This window comes from Ranitomeya imitator, chromosome 10 (assembly GCF_032444005.1).
Source record: "Ranitomeya imitator isolate aRanImi1 chromosome 10, aRanImi1.pri, whole genome shotgun sequence".
Taxonomy (NCBI): Eukaryota; Metazoa; Chordata; class Amphibia; order Anura; family Dendrobatidae; genus Ranitomeya; species Ranitomeya imitator.
In genome coordinates, this window is record NC_091291.1 from 123571384 (window position 1) to 123595533 (window position 24150).

General features: G+C 41.6%; 1 protein-coding gene across 1 annotated transcript in view; it reads right to left on the reverse strand.

Moving 5' to 3' along the window:
- ANKK1 (ankyrin repeat and kinase domain containing 1) overlaps positions 1-24150 on the reverse strand; it is a 67787-nt gene that overhangs the window by 33740 nt on the left and 9897 nt on the right. Inside the window, exon 2 of the mRNA XM_069742605.1 lies at positions 2191-2485. Within this exon, the coding sequence (XP_069598706.1) occupies positions 2191-2485 (295 nt within the window). The remainder of the gene's footprint in view (positions 1-2190; positions 2486-24150) is intronic.

Consider the following 24150-nt stretch of genomic DNA (forward strand, 5'->3'; position numbering starts at 1 on the left):
TAAAAGTAAAACATATTTAGAATATCACTACAAAGGCGACGGCTGCTCCGTGGGGACGATTCCATGACACAGACATCCGCACATGTAGATTAGATACAAGGATGACGAGAAAATAATAAATCTGGGAACAGTATGAAAACTTAGGTACTTTTCATACTGCACTTATGGGAATATAACTGTCATACACATCTGAAGAAACTGGTATTTAGAGATATAATGCAAAGACGAGAAACAGCAGGTCCGGAGTAGAGATGAAAGTGAAATATTCCGAAAGCACCAATGCAACCAAACAGGAATAGAAAATGTATTTTTTTCTACTTTTCAGTGCCGTCATTTCTCTTTTAAGTGGATTTTTAGATTGTTCAAAGTCCTTATCGCATATACTCAATACTGTAGCCTTAAAAAGGTAATCCTGCATTGGGAATGGAGATGGGCAAGAGATGTCATGTCTTCTGATGCTCCGTCAGTCAGTCCAGCGCCTAGCACATTGCAATTAAGTTCGCTTTTCTACAGCGTTGTCTTCATCTCTATTTTGTCTGCCTGGATCATATTCGCAATCTTTGTCTGATGAAGGTCCATATTTTGGGACTGAAACGTTACAACTAAGTTTTATTTTTTTTTCTTCATGTTAGAGTGCCAAGTGTCTCTATATTTTTGGTCTTACGGAGTGAAACCCTTCATGAGCACCCGATCCTTTCTACAATAGTGCCATTATCCCATTATTATACGTGTCTTCAGATACCTATCTGCTCTCTTGAGTGTGAAGCAAGTATCGTCCATGTGTCCTGTTCATTGGCAAACGGTATAGCGCATCTAGTCATTAAACTAGGCCAGGTGTGGAGGGTTAGTGGCAGGTACCGCACACGCCATACTCTTTAGACTAGGATAGGTGTGGCTGGTTAACGGTATCATGCACCTATCCTACTCATTATAATAGGACCGGTGCATGATACCCACAACTAGTGAAAAAGTCAGGTGAGTGATTCATTAGAACAAGACAAGTGCACAATTTATTATAATAGGACAGGTGCACGATAACTGCCGTTTTGGCATGTGATCCATCAGAAATCAGTAGGCGTAACGTCACCGGTCCAGCTCACCACCCAACATGGGAAGTTGATATGAAGAAAGGTAAGGTGCTTACTCTGTATTTTTTCTTTTTAATATCCACTCCTGGCCTTGACTAAATGATGGCCCCTCTAAAAACTTTTCAGCATAATTGATTAATAACTGTATGCCTGAAAAATGGCGTGAAAAAGTTTATGGTGCATGCCACATTTGCCTAATAATTTGTAACTTTTTGCTACTTTACACTCCTCTTGCCAACTATTTGGAAAGTGGAGGGGAGACGATGCACCTAGAGCTATAATATTTAATTTATGCCTGTAATTGTTGTAAATTAGGTCATAGATTTTACTTTGGATGTTAAGGGAACAAAAGTCCAATTTGATTGGTGCTCTGGTCGGCCATATGCACTGCTGCTTTATTCAAAGTCTCTAAAACTGAGCACTGTATTCTGTTCCTCTATCTTAGCCCAATAGACTTTGCATGGAGTAGGAGAGCATGCTGATTCATTTACACAGTTCCTCCATTCTAGTGATCCATAAAGACCCAGCGGTGGGGCTGACATCCACCAAACCACCATGTCAACTGGCCGACCATCTGATGTGTATGCGGGTCTCACCACTTCTCCTTCGACATATGATATCAGGGGAAATAAGTATTGGCCAGTTGAGTTCAAATTTCATTTTTAGATGAGTTAGGTCACTAAGCATGGTGTCAGGCAGTGGCTTTCTTCACTATGTATATAATAACCTTCATAGATTCTTCTATGTTCTATTCGCACTTTTGATACAAAACTCATTTGAAGCAGAATTGATTTAGCACATTGTATCTTCCTAAAGTCAATGTCGCTCTGTTTTTTTCACTTGAGTATACTGTATTAAAAAAATTGCTTTTCTATTTTATCTACTTGTAACCAACAACCTCAAACATTGCCTAGTCTGATCCCACAGTCAAGCTACTTTATATCTATTTCCTACTTCGGATACATGTTCCTAACAGATGTAATGTATTATGATTGTAGGATCAGACTACTCAGGGTTCAATTGTAGTCTGTTGCCATGGAGACACATAATGGTAAGGTATTTTTACAGTTGTTTTTTTACTGAGTTTTAATTGACAGCTTACCTTCACATGCAAATGCTCATCCAGAAGAATGTTCCCAGGTTTTAAGTCCAAGTGGAGAAGAGGAGGACTCATAATATGGAGAAAGTTCATTCCCAGAGCTATCTCATGAATGAAACGGAACTTTAGCTGCCAGCTGAGGGTGTGTGTGGGAAGAAGTTTCTCAAGGGATCCATTCTCCATGTACTCCATCACAATTCCCAAAGGATTTGTACAAAGTCCATAAATTTGTACAATGTATCTGAACTTTATCTTCTCCATCTTGGATGCTTCTTCCATCAAGTTGTTATAGGTTGTGCTGCGTGAAAGAGGAAGCAAAACTGAATGAGAATTTTGCTTCACATAACTATACCTTAATTATAACCCTTGATGTATTACATCAGAATTAATCAAAGCTATTGAGCTGCCATATTGTAAAGACCGTAATTATTACCATAGTAGTAGGTCAAGGTAGAATGAGTTTTCTCCATCAATATGTGCAACTGCAAGAACTATTGGGACATATGGCCCCATATGCATTAAGTAAGTCAACCGAACCCATCGATATCGGTGGGATCAACCAACCTTATGTGTATTGGGACCTCTCAAACTCTCTACCAATAGATAATGTTGGGGTGAGAATATTCGGGCATTTTGAATATAATGACCCAACCCTTATGGTTCTCCTAGAGAAAGCCCCCCACATGAGCTATCAGCCAGCATTTTTTTTCCACCCGCCCCATTGAAATCACATAAATATTTGGCTCAAAAGTTGGCTGAACCAGCAGATATCACATACGTGTGGCCAGATATAGTCAAGTATTTATAATCCCTTTGATTCTGTATAAATAATTTTCTAGATAAATATATTAAGACAAGACATCGAAGTGATTGACACATTAGGCGCAGGCACAACAATAGGTCAAAAAATCTTTGACATATAGGACATGTTACCATTTTTAAAAATGTTTTATGACTCCAGACAGCCCCACCGATCTCCTGATTAAAGCGAATATGGCTCCATATGTTTTGTAGTGGCTGTGAGTAGAAGTATTCCAACTTATTCTTAAATATTTTAATGGAACTGGGCAGAAATAAGAGGTCATACTAGGTATATTCACTACAAAACGTAAGAGGTTGTGCCTGGTAAGCAAGGAAGGTGGTGGGGCACTCGTTGGATTGTTAGCGCCATTTTAACCAGCTGACTGGTGAAGGTGAAGGAAGTCAGACCTCCACCGATCTTACATTGATTGCCAATTCGAAAGCTACATTATCTATAGCCATAAATCCCTTTTAAGACTATGTACCCTGTTTCCATGGAAAATAAATCTGCTATTAATGATTTTGGAAAAGTGAGTCCCGCAGAACATTGAATAGGCTCTAGGGCTAGACTTGTAGCACTGGGGCATGTTGGTCGAATCATACCAAGAGTTAAATGACAGATTACATGGAGTTATTGGTGCCCTATGATATTCATTCTACTGTAATAAGAAAATTAGATTGTCAACCTCATTAGGGACTGGGGTTTGTGACTTTGTGGATCACTGTGTGATTGCACCAGAGACGCAAAAGTAAACCTTAAACCAAATACATGATAAAATTCCCTACTTTAACCAACAAAATAAAGAAGAAATTTCCCACCATGCTTCTCTTCCCTTGTAGAATATTCAGGGCTGCAATGGACTGAACCATAAAGTAAGATTATTTTTTCCACTATTTGGTGAGTGCCACAGTTATTTCTTCTTCATTGTCAGAGAATGCCGAGCACCACAGACACTGGTCATGCTCCTATTAGCCCCAGTAGCCCCGTCAACAATACAATTGAAGAGCAGTGCCATAAATGTGTCTTTAGTCTGAGAATTGTTTTCAATTTCTGGTGCTATAAATCCTAACTTTACCAAGAAAATATTTTCAAAAGCTTATACCAGATATTACTATTATAATAATTATTATTGTTGTTATTAATAATGTAATAATAACATAATAATACAAATTTATTAATGTTGCTATTATTGTTATTACATTATTAATAACGGCAATAATAATACACAATTAATAATGTTGTATAATTATAATTATTACTAGATTGTGGCCCGATTCTAACGCATCGGGTATTCTAGAATATGCATGTCCCCATAGTATATGGACAATGATGATTCCAGAATTCACGGCAGACTGTACCCGTCACTGATTGGTCGAGGCATCCTTTATGACATCATCGTCGCCATGGCAACCATTATGACATCTACGTCGATACTGTGCCCGTCGCTGATTGGTCGAGGCGAATTTGCGGCAGACTGTGCCCGTCGCTGATTGGTGGAGGCAACCTTTATGACATCATCGTCGCCATGCTGTGCCCGTCGCTGATTGGTCGAGGCCTGGCAACCTCGACCAATCAGAGATGCGGGATTTCCAGGACAGACAGACGGAAAAACCCTTAGACAATTATATATATATAGATTATTGTTATTGATAACGTAATAACATAATTGTGACACCCCAGGAATCCGGCTGTCACAGTGGTATTGCCTTCCTCATGGAGAGGGTGATGCCATGCCTGGAAGCGAGAAGGATCCACTTACCAGGTGACACTAGCATGCAACAATTTTCTGACTCCAGGCCAGAAGGGGGAGCTCTAGACCCAGTTTCAGGGTAGCTTCCCTATAATTTCTGGCTTGGAAGAGGAGTTAGGGAGATTGTAGGAGAGAGTGAAGGGAGAGGAAGTTTGTGAGGAGAGAGAAACTGGAGTGGAGCTGTGAGAGAGCTCCCTCTAGGTTTAAGTGCAAGAAACCGGACGCTGGGAGTCCAAGGTTGTGGGGGAACTGTATGCCCCACAACAGAAACCGGTGAACAGGAGATTTCAAGTCTCCTGGCCACAATTACACCCGAAGGCACGGCAGCAGATAGACCCGGAGTCACCACAAGAAGGGACACCTGTAAAAAGGCTCGAGTTGCCTGCCATGCAAACCTAAAAGGACAGATTGAGAGAGGACCTTGTGTGAAGCCTCAGTCAGCAAGGGACTGAGAATGCAGCACAGAAAGGAAGGCTTCCAACTCCACCTGGCTAGTGGGATTCTGAATCGCTTCTAGGCTGCCCGGATTCCAAAGACCACCTGTAACCAGTACCTGAACTTCACTAGTAAAAGGTAAAGAGACAGCAACCCTGTGTCCTCCAATTCTTTCCTGCATCTCCACATCTACTATCCCTTACCAACTACAGCGGGAGCCCTGGGGACCAAGCTCTACATGTTGGGAGCTGTTACCAACTCTGCTGCAATACCATCAGCCCCAGTGGACCACTTTAAGCACTGTCGGCCACCCCTGGCGAAGTGCCACAGGTGGCGTCACGAACGTGAGACTCTATTTCCCCCTTTAATTGGGCGCCCAGGGCCACAGACCGGGTCACTGCTGCCGTGACCACCACTTTAAGTATTGCTGGACACGGTACCGAGTACCCCATGGTCCTAGCAGGCGCTCCAAACTTATAATGCAAAATTTAGTATGATTATTATTAATATATTATTAATAACAATAAAAATAATACAAAATTATTAGTAGTATTATTAATATTAATATTATATATTAGTTTTTTTTTATTTTTTATAACCTGGTGCATTCTTTTGGTAATATTGGTAATTCCCTATTGCAAAATAGGGTATTTTAGCACCAGAAATAAATAACAGTTTTTTAGGGAAAACACATATTTTGGCAAATTATAGAATAATTTATTATTATTATTTTGTATTAAAATAAATTAAATAGTAATAATTATCATATGTAATCTAATAATCAGTTTTCATATTATATATATATAAATCATTATTTAAAGATTATATTGTATTAAAAATAAATATCTATAATATAATACTAATAATAATAGAGTCTAATAGTAATCATTTTGTAAAAATATAATATAATTTTATATACAGATATATAATATTGTTATATTCTATTTTTTTTTCTAATTCCAGATCACATTGTGTTACAAGTGCGTCATACCATCTCCTTTTCAAGCACTCTGGGTTACATGATGTATTAAAAATGTATTCATATCACCACCAACCATATCCAATCCCAATTTAATTAGGTACTTAAAAAGTAATCCTACCGTCCTCTAGAACAACAGGAGAGCGAGATTTATTGTATTTTAGATTAGGTCAGATTTTAAAGAAATGCTAGTATTCTCTAATGTATACGGAGAGCGAAAGGAATATTATTCAGCATATTGTTAGCAATTAAAATAGATGTATTGTATTTATTATATTTCAGTTTGCATTTATTTTTTCAATTTACTTATTTCTTAACGTTTATTTCAAGCTTAATATTTGTTTGCTTGTTTTGCTATTAAAGAGGAGATTGACTGAGTGCGGTTTGGAGAAGAGGCAATAAAATTGCTAAAGTGAATCCTAAGGGGAAAAAAAACAATGATTCATTGGAGTTTTATAATTCGTTGTTTAAATGGGCTCGGTTATGGAGCATGTGTAGAGCTCTAAATCACTATAATGAATCCATAAACTCAATGCAAGCTTCACAGCCAGACATGGCGCAGATCATTCTGGACTTTGCTGCAAATACTTCATGTTTTTTTTTTACTAGAAAAGTCGGTGGCTGGTGGAGCGAGTTGGCCTGGGAGTTTTAATCAATCGAACAATGGACCAGGACAGAATTAAAACCCAAATGCAAAACCAGGAGTCATTGGGGCAGTACCCATCAGAGGCATACAGGCAAACTAGGCATTGAACATTCGGAGGTCAAACAAAAATTGGCATCAATGGGTTGATCCCCAAAAATTGTCAAAGAACAACTGAGTCAGAAGACTAGCAAAAAGTCCAATAAACCACACCAGGTAGTAGATGGAGAATACGACTGGCACTGGTACAGAACTGGCATTGGGCACACAAAATTCGTTCTTCGATCTGCCATGACAGCTTACAGCCACCTAGCATCATTTTTGCCATGAACGGTTCATCGGTGGCTGAAAGAGATGAGAGATACTGGATGTAAAAACTTAATCCTTCATATTTAATTTTCCTTTACATGGTCACCTTGTCTTTTTTCCCCTCTAGCGTGGCAATGAATTGTTGAAGGGAAACTCATGGTAGAACTGAGTGCATGGGCATAGATTTCTACAAGATCACTTTGTGATTCGGTGCGCCAGATTGGTCCAAGATCCGGATCAAAAACTGTTGCAGGCTGCAAACTAGAGCACAAAGTGCACAACTTTTCTGGCTCAGGCAGAAAATAACTGGCCAGAGACGGCCTTAATTTTAGAATGGAACATAACATAGAAACCTAGTCGGTGAAACTTGGAGATTAGGCTGAAAAATTGCTACCAAGTTTTATATTGAAGCCAAGTCAAATTGTTTCAAATTGGAAGTGCTCAAATCCCTGGAGCAGAAATAGTCCAATACAGGGAGAAAGGGAGAGATAGTACTCACCGGTAAAACAAAAACATTAATGCACTAACCGACTGGGAGGTGCAGGAAGCACAAAGACTAAAGCCGTTTCACTATAGTCTGCGCTTCTTCTGGCCAAATCCAGATCAACGTGGTCACTAGACCAAAGTCTTTTGAAATTTTTTTGATCGACTTTATTAGCCAGTGATATAATTGAGGGGGTGACTTCCGCATTATTATCGTGAAGGTAAGTTACATTAGTTTGACTTTGGCTTCACTCCTCAGGACGATCTTAGTATGAAAACATAAAATGACTCTCGAATATTAGTGCTTAATCCCCGCCGGTGACAAGACGACTCTTATGACGTTCATTTCGTATGGTTTAAGCCTCCCCGAGTCTCCGGGGAAGTTGAGACATAATTAAAAACATGAACGTTTTAAACTAATCAGGTGATTTAATCTCCCACTCATCAACATAATCTATTCTCAACGTGTTCAAGAGATTTTTATGCAAATTAGATTCTTCTAACACAATAACAACGTAATCCGTCCATAGGGACTTTAACATAAGTTGTTCTTTTGAAGAAAAGCATCTTTGTGCTATCATGGAAATATCTTGTATGTTTGAAAACTTTCTAGATGAGAGGACGTGATCTCATGCCTGACATGTCTTTATTAAGAAATATTTGCATTCCGCAGAAAAGATCGATTTTTGAGAAAGTTTTCTTAAATCTCGAAAATTGTGTTGTGCCTCTCTTATTTCTCCTGAATAAATTGACATATGGTTATTAAATAGTTGGATGGGGTGTCGCTACAAAATCTGAAAATGTCCAATCAGTGCTGTGGGTGTGATTCAGCTGCGCTATATCAGCGGAGCAGCTCTTCTTCTTCCTTTTTCGGGCTGCTCCGTTGATGGGGTGTGACTGCTGATGTCATACTGATTGTCAGCCGATATCTTGCAGTTAGGCAGCAGGGAGACCAATCAGAATGATGTCAGCAGTCACTCCTCGTCAACAACGCAGAGTGGATGAAAAGCCGCCGCTCTGTGTGCGTGACGCTAGTGGAAGCCTCTGCAACCACTGTTTTGGCAGAAGTCTGCACCAGGCACAATCGGCACTTCTCAGACCTGGGCAACCCTTTTAATGTAGGGACTAACTTTTGCTAAACTGAGTAAAGTACAGATAAGCCATGGATGTCCTGATCACAAATAAACATGCAGGACTAACTGCAACTAAATTCCACTTGTTTTTGAAAAACTTGGCAGAGCTGGCCAAGACTGGAGTAAAGATGTCCACATTTTTTAGCATTTTTGGACAACCACGAGTTGTGCACAAATTTTGCAATTTTTCAAACTGTTTTACTCTAGAATTCTGGCAAAAACTGATGAATCGGAGCCTATTTATTCCTAAAACAAAACTGGCAAATAGACACGTGACTAGAGACTAAGTTAAAAGGCAAAAAGGCCACGACCAGATAATGCAAAGTTATGTATTTTGCATACGTGGACTAGAAATGTAATGTTATTCCAAGTTAGAAGTTTACTTTAGAAAAGAAATCCAATTTTATGTATCAAAGTCTCTTTTAAAACAACTAAGTTAAACTATGGGGCTCCATGATTTCTGTGTCCCAATATGTAGCGAACTAGCACTAAAAAGCTGCCTATAGGGGGAATGTCCAAATATCCTAATTCAATAAAAGTATCTATACACAAAATCCATAGGATAGGGAAACTAGCTCGCCATGAGTAGATATTAGAGAGAATCAAATATAGTATATTCAACTGGAATTGAATTAAACCCAGTATTGCAAAAATCTAAATTGGCCAAAATATGGATTTTTTATGCAATTTGCCTCTGCAAGGATTTAGCAAAATGTAGGCCTCAAGGACCATCAAAATGTAAATATACATACATACATATTATATATATATATATATATATATATATATATATATATATATATATATATATATATATATATACAGTATCTATCTATCTATATACATTCTTATACTCCTCTCACTGCTCACCCCTCCAGACCTCCACTCCTCACCATCACCTTTTGTATATTTTTATTGCTCTGAATTCCTGTGCCCCTTTCATGCTAAACAGGGACTTCTGGCTCTGAAGAGGCCCAGGTTGGTTCTACACATGCGCATGAGGTCACAGTGCACAGAATGTCAAGAAGCCATAGACTTACAGAGCCATTATTTAGCATCAGCACTATTGAAACTTGGACAGTTGGGCGTAGGCATGTACAAGTTCATGTCGTCATGACGTGCATAGTGACCTCGCGCATGCATGGGCAGAACTGTCCAAAACCACTTTATAGCCAGAAGGCCTGTCTCATAAAGGGCTGGGGATTCAGTTAGAGCGGTAGCGATAAGAAGACCGGACAAGTGACAGGGAGTAGCAAGGGGGTCGGGGAGATGAGCATTGAGGGGAGTTTAAGGATCTATTCATGTTTTACATCTTACAGTTATTATGCTGTAGGGTCTGTAGAGACCCCAGAGTGTAATAAGGGACATTCAATTGTCAGAGAAGAATTTATTTCCCTGGGAAAATCTGCACTAACAGGCGAATTTGAACTTTGCCTGATATGCCGGTTATGGACTACCCTCCCGTGTAGATTTCCAGAAGGAGCATCATAAGCAACTCAGAGCCAGAAGTAATAGAGCTATAAAATCTTACTTTATTTTTTCAACACCCATAAAAAGAATCTATGTTGGAACTTTATAGCTGTTTACCAAATAAAAGTGGTTTATATTGCTTTAACCCTTCTGACGGTACGTGAAGAAGAGTAAAAAAAAATACATTGTGCTCCCTTTCGAACCTTTCCATGCCCTTCTGGTGACACAAGACCTCTGCAGCCTCTGATTGGCTGGGAACACCGCTACCAACATGGGAAGAGATGTAAAAGAGACGAAAGAGGCAGAAGCGATGAGCATCAAGAGTTTTATTTAAATATTTACTCAATGGGGTTTTTTCGCAGGCCCCAACAAATTTCGGCAACAAACTTGCAATAGATGCAGCAGAAAATTTATTTTTCTAGAATAAAAAAAGCTTTGTCATGAGACATGTCTTCAACATGGAGGTGAGATTTCCAAATTCTCATCCATGACTGTAAAATGGTGTAGATTTTCCGCTCTAAAACACTGTTGAAAAATTTCCCAAGAGTTCAGTTTTCCGTTACCGACTGTTTACAAACAACGAGGTCGGGGATTACATTTGTTGTGTTTTCAGTATATGTAAGAAAGGAATGTAAGTACAGTGAGGTAAGGGTTGTCAAGTGCTCTGCTCCTCTGTAAATTCCTCTCATCAGGCTTGAATCAGAAATGTTAGCTGTTTAGACTTTCCCTTTGTCATGCTGAAGATCAGCTATTTTACAAAACAGCAGCGTTAAAGTGACTATTCACCAATGTCATATAACCGGTTCATCCAGCCGCCGAGCCAGCTTTCTTAGGCAAGTGTCATCTTTTTAATTCCATTTTAAGAAGCATTTCAGGTATGAGGGAAGAACAAAAACAAAGTAGTGAAGGATAGAGAAGAGTCATGAGTGTCTCATATAAATACATGAGCGTGACTGAGCGCTATCCTCTCATTACCAAGAATTTCTGGCAAGGAAATCTAGATCTTGCTTTTAGTCTGCACCATTTCACAGTTTATATAAAATATTAATTTACTGTAAATGATGGGTAGCTTTGCTAATACTTCTCATTAAATATCTTGTACCAGAACTGTTGTATTAGTCAGTATTATTCTCCAGAGCTGCATTCACAATTGTGCCGATTTCAGAACTTAATTGCATATTGATGGTTCAGTATCTGCTGAGACTGCAAAATAATTGTTCAGCTCAGAGATTTTCTTATCTCATAAAATCATGTGGATATGCCATCGGTTTATGATTGCTGGGGGCCTAGCCGATTAAACAGTCATCAGCTCAGAAAAAGAAGGGGCCACATGTAGTTCTGAATACCCTTCACACTTCTTGCGCAGCAAAGCCCGGCCAAACACCACGGCACTGTGCAGGGAAAAACTGTGCAGGGCAAAATTCACAAAGCTCCCCCTTCTGGCCTGGAGTCAGAAAATTGTTGTATGTTAGTGCTACCTGTTAAGGGGATCCTTCTCTCTTCCAGGCATTGCATCCCCCTCCCCATGAGGAAGGCAACGCCATTGTGGCATTCAGACTCCTGGGGTGCCACATTCCCCCCCCCCCATTAAATCCAGTACTCCCGGACTGGGAAAATACAAACAATAAACAGGTTAAGACATACAAAATGTTTGAAACATAGTCCAATTGTAACAGTTAAAGAGGTAATATGAACTTTTCATCCCTTTATGGGAGGTTCCTTTGCTTTAATGTTACAAATAACAAAAGTGCAAATATATTCTTAACCAGGTAACAAACTGTTAACTTGCAGTTATTCTCTTATTCATGTATTTATCTATTGCCTTTTCAGGGGCAGATCCTCAGGTCTGCAACCTCCTGGTTGGGAACAGCTTTCTGCAGATCTCACAACAGGTGACTCAAATGGTTTTAGTCCAGTATCTGGGTCTTGGCTTTGGCCTGCATATTACGCTGTTCCATGGCCTCCCACTGAGCTCTGCACGCTTTTCTGCCTCCAGTTTTTATATCTGCTGCCGGCAAAAATCTTCCTTGCTAACGATCTCCACATCATTAGTACCTGCTTGTGCCTCCTCTAGGAACCCCATTAGGTTAGTGCAGTGGTCCCCAACTCCAGGCCTCGAGGGCTGCCAACAGTGCAGGTTTTCAGGATTTCCTTAGTATTGCACAGGGGTTGGAATCCAACCACTGTGCAATACTAAGGAAATCCTGAAAACCTGCACTGTTGGCGTCCCTCGAGGCCTGGAGTTGGGGACCACTGGGTTAGTCTCTGGGTGCCTCCAGTGAATTGCCTCCCCTTTTCTACATACCAACAGGGACAAGTGTTCGAGTACCATTGGTTCTTTCAGGGCACCCCCCAGGTCTGCCATCCAGTCCCAGGCTACATCTTTCACTACCTGGCTGGGCACTAGGGAAGGTGGGGGTTTCAAAGATCTAACCAGGGTCTCTTCCACTACCGGGGCAGTGTGCATACCTGTTTTCCCAGTGCCGGTCTCCTCCTCCGGCTCCACTGGGGTTGAGGGCGCTGGCTCCAGGTCTTTCATAGGTGCCTCCATATTCTTCAGCAACACCTCCTTCTACGCGGTCATTGCTGCCAGCTGCTACCGCAGGAGTTGTTGTCAGCTCCTCCAGGTCCGCGCCGAGGAGCTCCAGATTCATCGCTGTCATCTGGTTCAGGCTTTCATCTCGCTGACCAGGGAAGCCCGCTTCTCTTTCGGTGTGCACCATCGCATGCACCAGGTAGCATTCAGCCATGCTTGCTGCATGCTTTCTTGCTCATTTCTCTTCCTCTTTCTTTCCTGGGCGGTCCCTTCTTCACTTTCCCACCAGCCATCTCAGGGGGTGGATCCGTCCTCCTGACGGACAAGTTCCTTTTTCATTTAAGTCCTCACAGTGGGCAGGTCCAGTTTTTGCACCATTTCTTAGGCCCTGCCCACGACAGCACATGGCGTGGCAATCAAACAATTTAAAATAGTCTGTGGCACACAGGACCCAATTTTTCTGGTTGGTCCATCCTGTTTGTGATGCCAAAATGGAGCGCAAGCTAGGACCCTGGGATACTCTGTACCGGGTCGGTTCTTAAATGATGTAGCAAAGGCAGTGACTTAGTCCGTGGCTCTGGGCATCCAATAAAAGGGCAAAAAGTGTAGTGGGAAATAAAGTCTAAAGAGTAATGTTCGTGATGCCATCTGTGGTTCTCGGCCAGGGGTGGCCGACGCTGCTTAACGGGGTCCACTGGGGCCGATGGTATTGCAGCAGAGTTGGTATAGCTCCCAACAGGTAGCTTGGTCAACAGGGCTCCCGGTGCAATTGGTAAGGCATGGAAGATGTTGAGATGCAGGAAAGACTTGGAGGACACTCAGTTGCAGTGTCTTTGCCTTTTACTGGTGAAGTTCAGGTACACAGATTGCAGGTGGTCTTCGGAATCCGGGCAGCCTGGAAGCAATTCGGAATCCCCCTAGCCAGGTGGTGTTGGAAGCCTTCCTTTCTGCCCTCTATTCTCTGTCCCTTGCTGCCTGAGGCTTCACACAAGGTCCCCTCTCTCAATCTGTCCTTTTGGGTGGACACTACCCGCATGGCAGGCAGCTCAAGCCTTTTTACAGGAGTCCATTCTCTCGTGGTGACTCCGGGCTCTAATCTGCTGCTGTGCATCCGGGTGTCAATTGTGGCCAGCAGACCTGCAATCTCCTGCCCTCTGGTTTCTGCTGTGGGGAATACAGTTCCCACACAACCTTAGACTCCGGTGTCCGCTTTCTGCTCTCAAACCTGGAGTGAGCCAAATCACAGCTCCACTCCAGTTTCTCTCTCCTCCTGTGCTTTCTCTCCCTTCACTGTCTCATACAGACTGAAAACCAACTCCTCCTCCAGACCAGAACTTACAGGTACCCTGAAACTGGGTCTTGAGCTCCCCCTTCTGGCCTGGAGTCAGAAAAGTGTTGTATGTTAGTGCTACCTGTTAATGGGACTCTGTGGGACAATCTTGCCTTGCGCAGGCGTGTACTATGGAGGACAGAGAATGAACTTCAATCCAATATTGCAGCCAGCGGGTAAGGAAAGGGTGAATCAAAAACCCCAAAACCCCGCCTCTATGGCTGAAGATTGTTCCCTCCAAATTCAGGTGACAGAGTCCCTTTAAAGGGATCCTTTTCGCTTCCAGGCATAGCATCACCCTCTCCGTGAGGAACGCAACACCATTGTAGCATCCCGACTCCTGGGGTACCACAAATGCTCTCACATTATAACATCCAGCTCTATTGCCGCCAGATTAGAACATCTGGTCCCATTGTGCCCAGTGTAAAACATACAGCCCCTCGCCCCACTAGCGTATAATATCTGGCCCCTTGCACCCCAGCTTATAACATCTTGCCCTTTGTCTCAGGTGTATAACATCCAGCCCCTTGACCCCACGTGTATAACAACTGGTCTCTCGCTACCCCACGTATAGCATCTAGTTCCTCACCCATCCAGTGCATAACATCCAGCCCCTCGCCCCCAGTGCATAACTTCCCGCCCCTCGCCTCCTGGTGCATAATATCGGACCCCTCACACCTTGGTGCATAATATCCATCCCCTCGCCCCCAGTGTATAACATTTGGTCCCTCAATCCCCCAGTGTATAACCTTCGCCCCCCCCCCCCCACGTGCCATTTGCCTTTACTACCATGTGACAGACCGGCCGGTAATGGAGAGCTCACTGATACCAGGGCGGTCCTGAAGTAAACGCCACAAGGATAACAAGTCCGTTCATGACATTTCTTCCTCCTAAATATTCCTCCATCACCCGTGAGTGATATTGTTGAGAAGCAAACTGCAGCAACTCAGTCACAAAGTGGAGACTCCATAATGTTACAGAGTGGGATCACCATGTGCTGAGGAGCAGAGGGCAGAAAATTCACCACTGCTCTGCTGACCCCATAACTGGAGAGTCCAGACCCCCTCTGATATTAACATCAGCACAAACACTGTGCCTCCTCCGGGAGCTTCATGGCCGAGCACCTGCATGCAGTCATACATCACTAATCACAATGCCAATCGTCAGATGTAGTGGTGTAACGTCACCACCACTGGACTCTGGAGGAGATGTGTTCTGTGCAGTGATGGATCACACTTCTCTATCTATTAAAGAAAACTAAACACACTCCATAGTGCTGAAACGTGTATGATACATAGAAGCACAAACCACGCCCTAGAGGTGGTATGATCAAATATAAGATGTGTTTCGATTAGGCACAACTCTGTTTTAATGTCTTGGAATATGGAGGTATCAGCTGGAAGATGGTATCAGCATTTTCCAGCTGCCATTAATTATTAAAAGTGAATAAGAAAGGAAGAACAGCAGTTCTGTTGAAGAATATGAAGAACTAGGTGGTATCCTTTCAAAACATTTATTGGTACATGGAGAGAAAACATGGCTATGTGTTTCAGCACTGAGAAAGTCACTGGTACATTGTCTAATGCAAAGCTCTGCGGGGGACGGACTAGTCTAGTCTCCACCTATGGTCCTTGTCCGAAACTGCTAACTATATTTTCTCTGAAATATTGGAGCATTTCAGAGAAAAAATATATCTGACTCCACCTCCAATCTTGCAGCCCGGCTCTTATTCATACTGTCCATGGTTTGGGCAGCATGAATCGCTCCTTTTAAGAGGAATGGCTACTCTTCCGAGTTGCGGTATTTCCTCCCGCACTTGGCCACACCAATCTATAAGACTGTGCAGAATTCTTCTTCATGGATCACCGCCGACTATTGAAGAGAGAACAAATTAAACTTAAACCAGTCATTTGAAATTTAACATAATTGATATTTTTCAGCTCGATTACCAACATTGCCTCAGCTCTGATGATTTATCTTCTGGACCTAAAATGAGTCGTTACGTAACATAGGTCTGAAAATACAAAAAAATGTGCCCATTACCGAAGACTTAATAATAAGATCTAATGTCACACAAGTCTAATGGTGACAAGCAGAACACCGTGACCGGATTTTGCATACAGATTATATTCCTAATAAAGTCAACGGCAAAAAAAAAGTAATTTTCTCAAAGGAAAGACATACAGTTGATATGAGGAATAACAAGTCCGGAAAATTAACTAGTTGCTGTATATTCGCAGCCATTAACCTCTGTGCCCTCTGTCAGGTTCAGATCATATTTGGAATCTGCTAATGGCAAATTACTTGAAGCAAAAATTATAAGCGGAGATAAAAAAAAAAGAGAAAGTGATAAATTATACATGCACAGCTAAAACATCAGCAGGTTTGGAGTTTTTATGTAAAAATGTTCTTGAGGCCTCATTCAGAAGTCCATTTTTTGGCGTACGAGTGCTGTCGCTGGTTTTCACATAGATGTCTCATACCAGTGATAGTCTACGGGGCCATTCACATGTCCCTGAATTTCCGCTGACAAAACTGTCCGTGGAAAATTGTGGAGACGGGTCCGATTTTGATCCACGGGTCCAATCAAAATAGTTTATGATCTGTGAAGAAAGGTTGTCACACAGGAAAAAGTGGAGAAACTTTTTCACTTTTTCTTCTCCACGTATGAGGAAAAACTTGGACCACACTCTGACAAAAGTCTCATCACCATAATCATTTTGGTTTTCTTGTACACAGACGTCTGAGACCTAAATAGTATATAGTACAGACCAAAAGTTTGGACACACCTTCTCATTTAGAGATTTTTCTGTATTTTCATGACCATGAAAATTGTACATTCACAATGAAGGCATCAAAACTAGGAATTAACACATGTGGAATGTTCTGCTTAACAGAAAAATGTGAAACAACTGAAATTATGTCTTATATTCTAGGTTCTTCAAAGTAGCCACACTTTGCTTTAATAATAATAATAATAATAATGCTTTGATGACTGCTTTGAACACTCTTGGCATTCTCTTGATGAGCTTCAAGAGGTAGTCACCGGAAATGTTTTTCACTTCACAGGTGTGCCCTGTCAGGTTTAATAAGTGGGATTTATTACCTTATAAATGGGATTGGGACCATCAGTTGTGTTGAGCATAAGTCTGGTGGCTACATAGCTGATAGTCCTACTGAATAGACTGTTAGCTGCTTTTTTCTTGCCATAAAACAAATTCTAAGTAAAGAAAAACGAGAGGCCATCATTACTTTAAGAAATGAAGGTAAGTCAGTCCAAAAATTGGGAAAACTTTGAAAGTGTCCCCAAGTGCAGTGGCAAAAACCATCAAGCACTACAAGGAAACTGTCTCACATGAGGACCGCCATAGGAAAGGAAGACCAAGAATCACCTCTGCTTCTGAGGATAAGTTTAACCGAGTCACCAGCCTCAGAAATCGCAGGTTAACAGCAGCTCAGATTAGAGACCAGGTCAATGCCACACAGAGTTCTAGCAGCAGACACATCTCTACAACAGCTGTTAAGAGGAGACCTTGTGCAGCAGGCCTTCATGGTAAAATAGCTGCTAGGAAACCTCTGCTAAGGACAGGCAACAAGCAGAAGAGACTTGTTTGGGCTAAAGAACACAAGGAATGGACATTAGACCAGTGGAAATCTGTGCTTTGGTCTGATGAGTCCAAATTTGAGATCTTTGGTTCCATCCACCGTGTCTTTGTGCGACGCAGAAAAGGTGAACGGATGGACTCTACATGCCTGGTTCCCACAGTGAAGCATGGAGGAGGAGGTGTGATGGTGTGGGGGTGCTTTGCTGGTGAGACTGTTGGGGATTTATTCAAAATTGAAGGCATACTGGACCAGCATGGCTACCACAGCATCTTGCAGCGGCATGCTATTCCTTCCGGTTTGTGTTTCATTGGACCATCATTTATTTTTCAACAGGACAATGACCCCAAACACACCTCCAGGCTGTGTAAGGGTTATTTGACCAAGAAGGAGAGTGATGGAGGCTACACCAGATGACCTGGCCTCTACAGTCACCAGACCTGAACCCAATCGAGATGGTTTAGGGTGAGCTGGACCGCAGAGTGAAGGCAAAAGGGCCAACAAGTGCTAAGCATCTCTGGGAACTCCTTCAAGATTGTTGGAAGACCATTCCCAGTGACTACATCTTGAAGCTCATCAAGAGAATGCCAAGAGTGTGCAAAGCAGTCATCAAAGCAAAAGGTGGCTACTTTAGGAATTATCTATCCCAGAGGAAGAAAGAAACAGCCCACTCAGATGACAGAGAGAAAATATTAATTTACAGAAGCCAGAAGAAAGAGACAATACCCTAAATGTGATCCCTGACTTATGGCTGATTTATCTTTTTTTTTTTTAGACTTAAAGGTTATTCCCAACTTAGCAAACTTCGGTAATGCGTGCACAATCTTATGTTTAAGTAATACATTCCTGACATTTTCTGGTATTTTTATTTTCTTTATTGACCTTCTATAAAAACAAACATACTAAAAAACAGAGGTCACAGCCATCTCCTGATACACTGTAGCTTTTTTCATTTTTTACTGCTTCTTCGGAACCCCCTCTACCCATTATAGCAATGTCAGTGACCCATAAACATATCACGAGTGTGCTCATAAATTAAAAATGCTCCCATAAAGAGTAATCTGAAGAAACTCTCACACTCCTGAAGAGTCGAGATGATAATGTGAAGATAGTCAAAATACAAAAAAGGTTTTAAGGGGTTTTTGCTTAATATACATAATGAAAATAGAAATTTTTCAGAAAGTGTCTGAAAATTCAATAATTATGTGAGAGGTTTCAAAACACGGAAATCTATACTAAGTGGTATGTGGTATGTTTAGGGAAAAACAGTTCCTTATTGATAACATCTGATGTGTTTTCTGCCGGATTTCACCTGTTCCCCCTTTCTGCTGCATTTTTTAATACAGAAACGAAAAACAATACAGCTTTCTAAGGAAAGAAAAATTTGCTTACAGCATATACCGTATATGAGATTTATCATTTGGACACTTCTGACCTCAACGACCTCATTTTTGCTTTATTCCCTGGAAATACACAAGTAAAGGCTTTTTTCTTGTCTCTTTGAATTGATAAGGAAAGCAATTTTTTATGTTCCATAAATTACCATTGAGTTTAGAAAAAAAAATAATTGTATTATAGTATGCTGTAAAAAAATATGTTAAGTACCTTGAAAAAGAATTCACACTCGTGAACTTTTCTACATTGTTTTCCTCAAAATTAAATGTATTTTATTGGGATTTTATGTGGAATACCAACAGAAAGTAGCAAGTATTTGTGAACTGTAAAGGATAAATTTTAGGCTCATTAGGTGAGATGGATGCTTGAAACCCAAGATCCAGGTGGGCACACAGGCCAAAAGAGCAGCAGGCAAGGAGAAGGACGCAGGTGAATGGTAGCAAAGTTATTGGAAGCCGCATGTAGACAGAAGATGTTCTGGAGACTGCAGACAGGCAGTAGAGGTACTGGATACTACAAACCAGTAGCAGAGGCACTGGAACCCACCAGCAAACCACAACACTTAGCAGAGGTCCCGTGAGACCGGGAACAGGTCGCGTTGGTACTGGAAGCCGCAGGCAGACCGGAGACATCTGGGATAATGCAGACAGGTAGCAGAGGAACTGGAAGCAGCAGGCAAACAGGAGATGTCCTGGAGAATGAAGACAGTTAGGAGTGGTACAAAAAGCCGCAGACAGGTAACTGAGGGATAGAAACTGAGGGATACAAATGAACAAGAGATGTCCTGGAGACCGCAGACTGGTTGCTGTGCACAAACTAAAAGTCTTAATCCCAAGATACAAGTGTGTGTTTTGGTAGGCCTTATATAAACCTAGCTAGATTATAACATGGGAGCACACTGGATTACTTGCAAAGCCTGACTTGGAGAATAAGAACATTTAGCAGACCGGGGGGAAAGGGAGCAAAGCCAGGATCTGGGACAGGTATGTAACAAAATGATACATGGTTTTTAAAATATTTTAAAGCACAAAATCTGAAAATTGTGATGTGCTTGTGATTTCCGCCTCCCCGAGTCGATACTGCAGTTGTGCCATACTCCTTCCACTTTTGGATGATGGATTGAGCAGTCCTCCATGAGATGTTCAGAGCTTGAGGCTATTTTTTTTTTAGAACCTTACTCCACTTTACTCTTCACCATAACTTTATCCCTGACCTGTCTCATGTGTTCCTTGGTTTTCATGAAAGAATTTGATCCATAATGTTCTGATACAAACATCCGAGGCCTTCACAGAATAGCTGTAGTTATAATAAGACTAAATTACACATAGATAGACTCAGTTTATTAATTTTATGACTTCTGGAGGCATTTTGTCACCCATTATTTTATTTAGGGGCATGAGACTACAGGTGGTTGAATACAAATGCACATCACAATTTTCAGATTTTTTAAATTTTTAGAAAACCATGTATAATTTCCTTTACACTTCACAAATACTTGTTACTTTGTGTTGGTATATCACAGAGTCCCTAAAAAATACTTTTAAGTTTGTTTGTAATGTGAAAAAATGAGGAAAAGTTCATGAGGTACGAATACTTTTTCAAAGTACTGTATTCTGCAACTTTATTTACCAACCGATTCCAAAAAGACAATAGTTCCCCAAAGGTGAGCAACCCCTTTAAGCTACATTTTTATACAATGGTTTTCAGATGGTTATGTAGAAAGGTTGAAAGACAAAAGACAAAAATTTGGCAGTGAGCCTACAGTTGGAATCTGAATGCAGATTTCGCCTACTCGAGTATAAGGAAATGCGTGCCATTATTTACAGGGAAGGAATCCTGCAGTCCTTTCTATAGCAAAACTACAAGTCACAGAAACTAGTATATGCAAAGATCAATCAACTTTGCAAAGTTCATTGTAAACTGAGTATGGACCAACTACTGTGCATCTACAATGCTATACACAAAGCTGAGACAACTAACAATTGCTAAGGTAAATGATAAACAAAAAAAAACTCTAAGAAAACATATAGCAAAATAGTTATGGTATTTAATGGTGCTAAAGCCTGCACAATTGCCCTGAAAACATGTGTGCAACACTCTCAGGTCCAGTAGGATTGCACCCAACCCCGTCCAAGCTCTATAATGAAAACCCAGCCTCAGTAATATCAAAGTAACCTCAACATATATGGTGATGGGAAAGTGGATATTGGCTGTTCTGAGCTGTCACATACTATCTGCACGGTGTATTTAGTGTTTTATGGTTTTCTCTCACTATCTCTATTGCTAAGCTACGAGCGGCGATAACTTTTCACCATCCAGATGCACATCAAAATGGTCACTGCAATTCCTGCTTCTGCTTTTATACAGGCAATGAAAGTCCTTCGTGATTGGTTATGTGTGCCATGTGATGTGAGTTGCGAGGCATTATGGGCAAACCCGTCCTGTTGTGGATTCTGTTTTTGGGCTCCCTCTGGTGGTTACAGATGGTACTGGGTGACTTGTGTTTTCTGCGGTCTCTGGTGTCCACCTGTTCTATCAGGATATGGGAGTTTCCTATTTAACCTGGCTTTCTTGTCATTTCCTCGCCGGCTATCAATGTAATCAGTGTGTCTTGTTACCTCTGCTTCCCGCTTCTGTAACCTTCAGGACAAGCTAAGTTTTTGATTTTCCTGTTCCACGTTTTGCTTAATTTTTGTCTTAGTCCAGCTTGCAGATATGTGATTCCTTTTTGCTGGTTGCTCTAGTGGGCTGATATTACTCCTCATGTTCCATGAGTTGGCACATGAGTTCAAGTAATTTCAGGATGGTTTTTTGTAGGGTTTTTCGCTGACCACGCAGTTCACTTTTGTATCCTCTGCTATCTAGCTTTAGCGGGCCTCATTTTGCTGAATCTGTTTTCATAACTACGTATGTGCTTTCCTCTCATTTCACCGTCATTACATGTGGGGGGCTGCTATTTCTGTGGGGTGTTTCTCTGGAGGCAAGAGAGGTCTGTGTTTCTTCTAATAGGGGAAGTTAGTCCTTCGGCTGGCGCGAGACGTCTAGGAATCATCATAGGCACGTTCCCCGGCTACAGCTAGTTGTGTGTTAGGTTCAGGATCGCGGTCAGCTCAGTTTCCATCACCCTAGAGCTTGTTTTGTTTTTTGTGCTTGTCCTTTTGTGATCCCCTGCCATTGGGATCATGACAGTATAGCCGGCCGAAAAGTGGTAATCGTATTGGCTGAAGTAGGAGGAATAGTAGTCTGAGGAAGTTTTTTTTTTTTTTTTCCCTCAGAGTTTGCTGCCTAGCCTTAATTGCAGCCTTGCTGCGTCTTACCTACTCTTAATCCCTGAATGGCTCTGACCTCAGCTGCTTATCATGGACGTCCAGAGTTTGGCTTCCAGCCTGAATAATCTTGCTGCTAAGGTTCAAAATATACAAGATTTTGTTGTACATGCTCCTATGTCTGAACCTAGAATTCCTATCCCAGAGTTTTTTTCTGGAGATAGATCTAGTTTTCTGAATTTTAGGAACAATTGCAAGTTGTTTCTTTCTTTAAAATCTCGCTCCTCTGGAGACCCTGCTCAGCAAGTCAAAATTGTTATATCTTTCCTGCGGGGTGACCCTCAGAGTTGGGCATTTGCATTGGCACCAGGGGATCCTGCGTTGCTCAATGTGGATGCGTTTTTTCTGGCATTGGGTTTGCTCTATGAGGAACCTAACCTAGAGATTCAGGCTGAAAAAGCTTTATTGGCTCTCTCTCAGGGGCAAGATGAAGCAGAAATATATTGTCAGAAATTTCGGAAATGGTCGGTGCTTACTCAGTGGAATGAGTGCGCCCTGGCTGCAAGATTCAGAGATGGCCTTTCTGAGGCCATTAAAGATGTTATGGTGGGGTTCCCTGCGCCTACTGGTCTGAATGAGTCTGACTATGGCTATTCAGATTGATCGGCGTTTACGGGAGCGCAAACCTGTGCACCATTTGGCGGTGTCTTCTGAACAGGCACCTGAGACAATGCAATGTGATAGAATTCAGTCCAGAAGTGAACGGCAAAACTATAGGCGGAAAAGTGGGTTGTGTTTTTATTGTGGTGATTCAGCTCATGTTATATCAGCATGCTCTAAACGCACAAAAAAGGTTGATAAGTCTGTTGCCATTAGTACTTTACAGTCTAAGTTCATTCTGTCTGTGACTCTGATTTGTTCATTATCAGCCATTTCCGTCGATGCCTATGTGGATTCAGGCGCTGCCCTGAGTCTTATGGATTGGTCATTTGCCAACCGCTGTGGGTTTAGTCTGGAGCCTCTGGAAGTCCCTATTCCTTTGAAAGGAATTGACTCTACACCTTTGGCTTTGAACAAACCTCAGTACTGGACACAAGTGACCATGCGTATGACTCCCGTTCATCAGGAGGTGATTCGCTTCCTGGTACTGTATAATTTACATGATGTCTTAGTGCTTGGTCTGCCATGGTTACAAACTCATAACCCAGTCTTGGACTGGAAAACGATGTCTGTGTTAAGCTGGGGATGTCAGGGGGTTCATGATGACGCACCTCCGATTTCTATCGCTTCATCTACTCCTTCTGAGGTTCCTGTATTTTTGTCTGATTATCGGGATGTTTTTGAGGAGCCTAAGCTCAATTCGCTTCCTCCTCACAGGGATTGCGATTGTGCTATAGATTTGATTCCTGGCAGTAAATTTCCTAAAGGACGTTTGTTCAATCTGTCAGTGCCAGAGCATACTGCTATGCGGGATTATGTTAAGGAGTCCTTGGAAAAGGGACATATCCGTCCATCTTCGTCCCCTTTGGGAGCAGGTTTTTTTTTCGTGGCCAAAAAAGATGGTTCCTTGAGGCCTTGTATAGATTACCGTCTTTTGAATAAGATTACAGTCAAATATCAGTATCCTTTGCCATTGTTGACTGATTTGTTCGCTCTCATTAAGGGGGCTAAATGGTTCACTAAGATTGATCTTCGGGGTGCGTATAATCTTGTGCGGATAAAGCAGGGTGATGAGTGGAAAACCGCATTTAATACGCCTGAGGGCCATTTTGAGTATTTGGTGATGCCTTTTGGACTTTCTAATGCTCCTTCTGTCTTCCAGTCCTTTA